We start from the raw sequence: 9,866 nt of genomic DNA on the forward strand, positions 1-9,866 counted from the left end.
TTCAAAATGCATAGCACAAGCATCTGTCAAAGTATGCAGCAGGAGGGAGCTGGAAGAATGGAAGCAACTAGATGTAATCCAGATCAGTGCCAGCCGATCTCCTGTTAATCGTGTAGAATGTGATCAACTTGGTGAAAATCAGAAGACTGTAATTCACTATACTATATGCAGTTGCTGAAATAGAGAATAAAAGCTGTATTCTGGGAAATTTAGAGTGTTGCTAGAGATTTGGAATGGGAGAGGGTGGATGTTTCCTGACTGGTAATGGCATGGTATCAACTCAGGAGTTACAAGTTTCTCGTGATAAAATAATAAAACTTTCTTGTCTTGACTATCAGCTAGAAATGGCACATTTATATAATAACTGGGGCAATTGTGGTATAAGTTCAGAGTCCCCATCATTGAGTTTTTATCATTTGTTTGTGAGCACTTTATTATACTGCTATCTGTCTGTGATCAATGTATCTTTGAGTTATTTTCTAAATTTGCATGTTTACTAGTTTTGGTAGGCAGAATAATGGCTCCTAAAAGATGTTCAAATTCTGAATTCTGGAATTTGTAAATATGTTCCTTCACGTGGCAAAGAAGAATTAAAGTTACAGATGAAATTAAGCTTGCTAAAATAGGGAGAGTGTCTTGGATTACCCAGGTGAACCCAATGTAATTATAAGTATGAAGTGGGAGGTAAAGGCAGAAAAGTAGGTCTAAGCGATGCACTATGAGAATGATTGGACTCACCACTGCTGTCTTTGGAGACAGAGGAATGGGGCCATGAACCAAAAAAATGTAGGTGGCCTCTAGAACATCCATCTCCAAACTTTTTGGTACCAGGGAAAGGTTTCCTGAAAGAGTTTTTCCACAGATTGAAGGAGGGGGGAGGGATGGTTTTGGGATGATTCAAGCACATTCCATTTATTGTGCACTTTATTTCTATTATTATTACATTGTAATATATCATGAAATAACAATACAACTCACCAGAATGTAGAATCGGTGGGAGACCTGGGCTTGTTTTTTCTGCAACTAGATGGTCCCATCTTCAGATGATGGAAGACAGATCATCAGGCATTAGATTCTCATAAGGAATGTGCAACCAAGATCTCTCGCATGTGCAGTTCACAACAGGGTTTGTGCTCTGATGAGAATCTAATGCTACTGCTGAGCTGACAGGAGGTGGAGCTCAGGCAGTAATAATTGCTCAACTGCCACTCACCTCTTGCTGGGCTGCCTGGTTCCTAACATGCCATGGACCAGTACCAGTTCATGGCCCAGAGGTTGGGGACCCCTGCTCTAGAATCTGTAAAAAGCAAGGAAATAGATTCTCCCTTAGAGCCTCTAGAAAGAAACTCAGCCCTTTCAATACTTTGATTTAGCCCAGTGAGGCCATCAATTCATCAGATTTTGACCTACAGAATTAAAAGATAATAAATTTGTATTGCTTAAAACTCTAAGTGTAATCTAATTTGCTATGGCAGTAATAGGAAACCAAGATTAGAGTGTATTCCTGAAAGCCAGAAAACCATTCCTGCATCTGCAATTTGGAGACAATAACAGAGGAAACCTCAGCCTGGCCAAGAAGCTATAGGTGCTCCTCATTAAACCCTTACCATTGCCTATGTTTTGGGGGTATAAGGCTTGATCATTACTCTTGAGTAAATATTATGAGCATGGGACTAACTAGAATCACTAAAATTCAAAAAAATCAATGAAGTTATAAAAAGGACCAAGTTTATACAGGATTTCACAATTTGTCATTTTAATTTTTGTAACTCAATCACTGATCATTTTTCCTATGCATTTTCTTTCATTATTCCTTATTTCTTTCCTCTAACTGTATAAGCACCATGACTATTTCCTAAACATGATGGAGGAGAAGGAGGAGAGAGAAGAAGAAGAGGAAAACAGGGAGCAAATGAGGGAAGTGAGGAGATAAGAGAAAATGTCACAGCTGGATAGATCCAATAAAATAAATTGGGTGGAATAAAGTAGTTCTACTCACAGCTCTACAATAACTTGCTGAGTAACATTTTAAAATTCTATCTAACGCTACTGTTTCCATTTCCACCTCTGTAGAATAAGAATGTTGAAGTCAATGAACTCTACAGCTCTCTTTATATTTCATATTTTCTTGCATTAGCAGTAAAAGAGGAAGTAAAGAGAACATGATGAGATGACTGTTATGTACTTATAAGACTAAGTTTTTTGCCAAGTGTCTAATAATCTGCATTCTATTTCTAATTTCAGAGAATGTTCGAAGATCTTATAAAATAAAGAATAGGAAAGTTCTTGAACATTGCTTGTTTTATATAAATATTATGTCTCTCATTACCATCATATTGTCTTAGTACCTTACTTTTTATAACACTTGGATATAAGACAGCAGAACAGCATAAGTACAGCCTATCCAATTTTATTTCAAGATACAACAAAAAACAATCATTTTTGATGATAGTAAAGGCTTCAGAGTTTTCACTTAGATTCAGTTTATATTTTGGCAAAGAAACCAGGTACAACTAACACCTGCTGAGCCTACTTCCTTCCCATCAAAGTTTGTTGCCTGCCTTTTTGAACAAATGGAGATCATTTGAGCAGATTGAAAATAGTAATTAGGGTACTGGGATTTAGCTAATTAAAAATAAGTGATACTCCTGCACTATCATACCTGAAGCTCATAGGTCCTCTTTTCTAAACATTTACATCCATGTGTTAGTCTTCCATTTTAATGTACTTCATGAACAGGCCTAATCATATAAGTATAAATTTTGTTCATGTACTCTTCAAACTTTTCTGATACATTCTGTCCTTAGAGATGCATGGCATATTCAAGGAATGAACAAGGATAGTCAATGCTCTTAATACTATCTTAGTAACTTACTTTTTATAACACTTTGATGTGAGAGAGCAGAGCAGTATAAATACAGCCTATATCCAATTTTATTTCAAGATACAACCCAAACAATCATTTCTGATGATTTTGATGAAAGGTTATCACCAAAAATGATAGCAAAGGCTATCTTAACTATCCTAACAAGGATACTTAAGAGAAAGGCTATCCTCGGAAACTGTGAGAATCCCAGAAACTCCTGCTTAAAGAGGAGGAAAATATCTAAAGCCCAACCAAAATTAGTGCGGAGACCCCACAATCTGGGCATTGCAAAGCCCATTACTAGAAGCAATGACAATGCACATCCTAGACAATGCTTTACTAATAAATAGCAATATTAACAGCACATTTGGACAGAAGAATGAAGAGTTTATTAAAATAAAATCTTTTTCACTTCCTATCTCTTTTGGAAAGAAATACAAAAACTATAAATTATATCTATAATGCAGTTTGGATCATTGATTGATCCAATGGCTTCAGATATCTGAATTGTAGAATCCATGCCTTCCCTTCCCAGAGTTATAGATTCAGATTGATCCAGTTATAGATCATTCATTGATCCAAACTGCAGTTTGACAGAACTAACATACAACCCAGTTTTTGAGGGCTGGAAAGTAAAGTAGACCTGGTGATCAATAATATTAGAATAATTCTCAAAGAAAGAAATTAACAGATGACCTTACTAAAGAATATGCATTTCTCAAATGAGTTTGACCAGTCACCACATTAGTCAGTAGAAACCAGATCTACAGAATGGCTGAAAACAAGATGAATGGAACCAGCTCCTAGGTGGAAAATAGATTGAATGGCAGAATCTGGATCTATAACTCTGGGAGGGGAAGGTATGGATTCTATAATTCAGATATCTGAAGCCATTGGATCCACAGCCCAGTGAGGAGCAGCTCCTGGATCCTCAGCTCAGGGAGCAGCATCTATTGGATCCAAAACCCTGAGACCCAACGTTCATAGTCAGGAAAGAATGGCAGAGCATGTGGGTCCTGGGGTAGTAGCAGGAGGTGTGGCAGGGGCTGGACTCCACACACAATGTCTGATAGCTGTTGGGCCTCCAGCAGGTCTCCTGACAGCCCCTGTAGAGAGAGGAACCCAGCTGGCAGGTGCTGGGAGAGCAGAGGTCAGTGCTGTAGACCAGGTTGCTGGGGTAGGAAGAGCCACAGGAGGAGCCTGGATAGTGCAGGTAACCCCCACAGGAGCAGGAGGAGAAGCTTCTAGAGCAACAGTTGTAGGACATGTTGACGGGAGATGTGAGTTCAGCTGAGTGTACCTGGGAAGATTCTGAGTTTTAATGTGGCATCCTGGACAGTGCCATTTATATCCTCTCAGCAATAGGTGTGGTGCACAACAGAGTCATCCCTCACATTTTTGTGCTCCCTCATTTACATTTGTGTAACTCAGCAATCTTGTCTGTAATTGCGTTTGAATAGTTTTCCATGTATTGTATTTATGGGTGCTATAATTTTGGTGTTATAGCACAAAGCCAACGAACTGCACTTATGTCAGAAATGCTATGACTGTTTGATATTAATGCTTATTTTATTATGTCTAGGAAAGCACCTCCTTTTCCTCCTAGCATAATTTTCATGTGTCTTCTTATTGGCTGTTATGGGCAAATAATTTTCCCTAAACAGTGAGAAATGAGATAAAGTTACATGTCTCTTTTTGTCAATGGATTAGAGACACAATTTTGGCCTTAATGAGAAACCTGCTGAAAACTAAACCTACTTGTCACCATCCTTTCTCATTCTACAAAAGTTTCCTTCATCTATTATGTACTGTTATTCACTGTATCTCACATCCAATGTAGAGGGAAAAGTATGAGCCAAGACAAACTGAATAACATTGATGTCTATGACCAGAAGGAAACCTGGACAATTATTTGGAGACATGGTGACAGAAAGGGATGGAACTGAGACAATCACAAATGAAAACCAATTCAGGGGCCTTATGAAGAGAATCAAAGTGGTAAATAAGCACCACTGAAATGCGAGAAAAAGAAAATGAATTTTAGATTCAATGCATCTAATATGAGGCCCATGGTCCTAACAGATTCTCATTCATATGTGTGGCAGCCTGGAGAATTCTCATCTCGGATCTTAAATCACAGGAGGCTTAAATAACCAGTGGCCCTATCTGCTGTGTTCTAAAAGTTAACACTGCATTTTTGGGGAAGCCTTGCTTTCTCTGGGCTGCTCCCAGGCAAAGACTGAGCACAGTGGGATATAGGGATTCCTGGAAGATACTTGACGGCCAGCTTTGACTCAGGGTTACCTCAATGGCCTTAAAGAACTACTGTCCCCTGCATAGGTCTCAAGCACTTCTTTCTCTTTCTCCTTCACTTGGGCCAGACCTATGTCCAAATCTTACAACTCTCCCAACCTCTCTCAGGGGAGACTCTGGAAAGAGAAAAAATGCAGAAAATCTGTAAATATTGAATCTTATTTATACTTTTTAAAAAGTGATGCTGTTTGGATTCGTGTCCCTGCCCAAATCTCAGGTCAAATTGTAATCCCCAGTGTTGGGGAAGGCCTGGTGGGAGGTGATTGGATCATGGGGGTGGACTTCCCCCTTGCTGTTCTTATGCTAGTGAGTGAGTTCTCATGAGATCTGGTTGTTTAAAAATGTGTAGCACTTCCCCGTTCACTCTCTTCCTTCTGCTCCAGTCTTGTAGGAGTGCCTGCTTCTCCTTCATTTTCTGCCATGCTTGTAAGTTCCCTGAAGCCTCCCCAGTCGTGCTTCGTGTACAGTCTGCAGAACTGTGAGTCAATTACACCTCTTCTCTTTATAAATTACCCAGTCACAAGTAGTAGTTTATAGCAGTGTGAGAATAGACTAATACAAAAAGTAAACCAAGTTTTGGAAGGACAGCAAAAAATTTAAACTGAACATTTTATCTTGAGTATGCCAATCACGGTAAACAAAAAAAAATTATTTCAGTTGTTCAATGATTTAGAGAAACAATAAAAAAACTTTTGAGTTTAGTTTTGGAGCTTATGTTCAGACTGTCTCCAGGTAATGTCTGCTAAAACTCATTTTTTCAGCCATCTCCACCTTAGTTAGACTAGATCTACACCATTCTCCTATTATTTCACATGTGAGTTGATGTCTTTTATCAAGATTGGTAAATTCCCAACTGTACTCTCTTCAAATATTGTTTCTGCCCCATTCTCTCCTCTTTCTTTTGCTTAGATTCCAATTATAAGCAAGGTACACTTTTTAACTACATTACATGTGACTTATACTCTTTTTTCTATTTTCAATCTTTATATAAAAGTATTGGCTTTTGCTTATTGAGGTTGTAACCTGGAAGGTTAGTGAAAGCAAGATTTTCCAGCATGTCAGTGACAAGTTGCCTGGTAATTTAGAAAAGAGAAGCAGGTAGGTGCCAAACGTTGTAATTTTCAACTATGGATGAGATTCTATTGAAAACATATCTCAAATATCCAAAGCCATTATTCATAGCCCAGTGAAGAGAATCATCTGTCAAAAGATCAGAAGCCTTTTGATGTATATCCCTGAGCCATATATTTTATGTGAAAGATCTCAATTTTTAATTGTTGATAAATAATTCAGTCAAAAAAAGAAACAACAATGATGAGGCTCCATATTAAACAGAACAAATAATATGATCTCCAAGATGAAGTGAGTCCAAAGTTGTGGCATTTACAAGTTCTTCTTAAACTTCTATCAAATTAATGTGGACAAAGTTTTAGAGATTTAGAGGCAGAGAGAAGGGAAGAACACCTCTTTTCACAATAACTGGTTCAGAGAAGGATTTTTGAATAAGGAGCCTGGATTAACTGAAGACAAATTCACTAAATCCCTTAGTTTCTCCTGAATAAATTCGTACTCTCCATTTAAGTCATAAGTTTTGTATTCAAGATTATTTTAAAGAGTTACATTTGAAACAAAAGAAAATGGGGAAGGAATATTTTCCAAACCTACTTACTAAGGTAGAAGGTTAGGGGAAATCAACTGCTATTGAAAAATAGAAAGTAACTCACTGAATAGATATTTGAATTGGCCATATTTGCTTCTTTCTTCATTCTTCCTTCTGGAAGGCCTATATTAAGTTACTTTTCAATATTGCCTTCCATTTTAATTGAGAAAATTTAATCAAGAAAATTTCTAACATTATTGTTGTAAGTTTATTATATTTTATTATAAAATAAAATGTCATCAACCATGACAGTACACTTTCTTTGGTCCTGAATATAATTTAACTACTTGTATTTCAACATAGAATATTTTGTGAATGAACTTACAAAGTGGCTATCCTCAAAGAATATGACAAAGCTGTCCAATTTTTATTTTTCAACATGGAATCTATAATTCAGCAGAGGCAAACAAACATGAACAAAACATAAAATATAACAAGTAAAAAAAAAAAAAAGACAAAATCAAACTTAAGCACAGAAAAAAGAAAGAAAAATAGAGGGAAAGAAAGTCAGAGGAAGAGAGAGAGAAAATAAGAGAGAAACATTCATATACCATGCAGAGGAAAAGAGGACTGGGGAACAAAGAAACTTCACATTTTCACAGGAAAATGTAGGATGGTACCTGGTTCTACAAGTGGCAAAAAGACACTGAAAACCAGTAATATGGAAAGCTAGAGACATTCTAAGAAGGTAGAAGCCCTGTATAATTACAAAAGTAGATGATAAATATATCAAAGTTCATAAGATTTGCTAATTTTGAAAATTTTTGCTCATAAAGACATTGAGACAAGACACATGACAGCTTGAATGCAATAGGAAAAAAATTCTGAAATTCCTGAGCTTTCTCTTTGTTTCTCTTTCACTTGTTTCCTCCCTTCAGCAGACAAGCATTCGGGCTCTTTGGCTGAATAGACATGACCTCAAATTGATCTTCTCTGTGACTGTGTTTCAATCGAGCTTCTTTTTGTTATCTTGTCTTTAAATAAATGGCAAGGATTCTTTCAATTTCTAGCCATTTCTTTCTATCTCTTTGCTTTGCCTGTTCTTGATCTTTCTTCACTGGATATGAGACACACTTTATAACTGTAGTACTTAATGTATTAATTTACTCTTACCTCCCTAAAAAATCACCACAAAGTAATTTTGGAGTATAGCAATGAATGGTGACAAGGTGGATCATTTTCACAAAGGTTCTCATCCAGGTGAAAATTGCACCACAAAGAAACTAACATTATCTCATTCCCCACTCTTAAGAGGAAAACATCTACTAGCAAAGCCAGATGTGAATACACAGGAAAAGAGGCAGGTAGCATGTGCCAAAGAAATAGGAAGAGCTTTCCTTGTCATGATGAGCTAGACATTAATGTAAAACAGTCATAGCATTTCTGACATAAGTACAGTTCATTGGCTTTGTGCTATAACACGAAAATTATAGCACCCATAAATACAATACATGGAAAACTATTCAAATGCAATTACAGACAAGATTATGCAGTTACACATATGTAAATGAGGGACCACAAATATGTAAAGGATGACCCTGTTGGGCACCACACCTATTGCTGAGAGGATATAAATGCCCTTGTCCAGGATGCGACATTAAAACTCAGAATCTTCTTAGGTGCACTCAGCTGAACTCACATCTCTCATCAGCATGTCCTACAACTGCTGCTCCAGAAACTTCTCCTCCCGCTCCTTTGGGGGCTACCTGTACTACCCAGGCTCCTACCCCAGCAGCCTGGTCTACAGCACTGCCCTCTGCTCTCCCAGCACCTGCCAGCTGCGTTCCTCTCTCTACAGGGACTGTCAGAAGACCTGCTGGGAGCCTGCCAGCTGCCAGAAATCCTGCTACCGCCCCAGGACCTCCATCCTCTGCTGTCCCTGCCAGACGACTTGCTCTGGATCTCTAGGCTTTCGGTCCAGCAGCTGTCGCTCCCAGGGCTATGGATCTAGGTGCTGCTACTCGCTGGGAAATGGATCCAGTAGCTTCAGATTCCTGAAATATGGAGGCTGTGGTTTTCCTTCCCTGAATTACGGATCCAGATTCTGCTACCCAAACTACTTGGCTTCTGGAGTCTGGCAGTCTTCTTGTTACAGACCGATCTGTGGATCTCGCTTCTATCAATTCACCTGCTAAATTTCTAGATTCTTTTGAGTATTGGGATCAAAGTCTCTACTGAATGCAGCCATTATTTTCATTCTTTCCAGTTCCCAATATCCTTTTAGTCTTCCACCACCAGCTTCTTGCATGACCAACTTCTGGCAGACTGCGAAATTAATGAGTAACCTAATATTAAGTTCTAATATCTTTACCATTGATCGAATATATGCTATCTGATTTTCATCCAAAAACTGTTGAAAATGGAAATTTTAATCTAATAAATTTATGTAATCTGGTACCCAAATATATTGTTCACATTGTTATTATTTTATTATTACTATTTTGCTTACATTTTTGCATTCAAGAATTTGGGAGATTTAAGTAAAAATCAATATGACTGTGTAACTGGATTTGGGGCACATATAATCTGACAGATTTGAGAACATTTCTCTTGAAATTAGGTATGTTGTCTATTAAGAGTAATCATTTCTGGAAGAACATAGTTTGCATCTGCAGACTTGTCTCAACAGCAGTGAGAATTGTCTAAGAATGAAGGACGTGCATTTCTACTGATATAGGAAAGCAGAAAATTTGACGCATAAACTAGAAATGCAGACAACAAGACTAGGATGTAATTTATAAGGTAAACTGTATGCTTACACTAAAGGTTACTTAAAGTCTAGTATCTGAATGTGGATTTTCAACCAAGAGAAAAGTGAAGCTTAAGCAACTGCTAGGACAGACGCTTTGCTCTTTGTTAGTAGACTTAAGTGCCAGGGTTCCTGCCTCCCACTGGTAAGGAGAGTAAGGATCATTCACCAATGATCTTAAGTGGGAATTATTGGGTCCAGGAGTCTTGGGTAACCTACCGATGCTTCTTCAAGGCTCAACCCTAATCAAGCTGACAGCAACACACCTGAGCCATGCT

General features: G+C 37.9%; 2 protein-coding genes across 2 annotated transcripts; one reads left to right on the forward strand and one right to left on the reverse strand.

The window, feature by feature from the left end:
* Positions 1 to 3,614: 3,614 nt before the first annotated feature.
* On the reverse strand, positions 3,615 to 4,133 carry LOC100450945 (keratin-associated protein 13-3). The gene is given in 1 exon segment (XM_024239536.1): positions 3,615 to 4,133. A coding segment is annotated over 1 exon segment (519 nt).
* A 4,302-nt stretch (positions 4,134 to 8,435) lies between these two features.
* On the forward strand, positions 8,436 to 9,242 carry LOC100451326 (keratin-associated protein 13-4). The gene has a single exon (XM_002830604.4). The coding sequence runs from the start codon at positions 8,492 to 8,494 to the stop codon at positions 8,972 to 8,974; it is 483 nt and encodes a 160-aa protein (XP_002830650.6). The 5' UTR covers positions 8,436 to 8,491; the 3' UTR covers positions 8,975 to 9,242.
* Positions 9,243 to 9,866: the final 624 nt, after the last annotated feature.

This window comes from Pongo abelii, chromosome 22, assembly GCF_028885655.2.
Source record: "Pongo abelii isolate AG06213 chromosome 22, NHGRI_mPonAbe1-v2.0_pri, whole genome shotgun sequence".
In the NCBI taxonomy this organism is placed as follows: Eukaryota; Metazoa; Chordata; class Mammalia; order Primates; family Hominidae; genus Pongo; species Pongo abelii.

Bases quoted from the DNA above. Each gene is read 5' to 3' on its own strand.
- LOC100451326 (XM_002830604.4), top strand. From the start codon at position 8,492: ATGTCCTACAACTGCTGCTCCAGAAACTTCTCCTCCCGCTCCTTTGGG.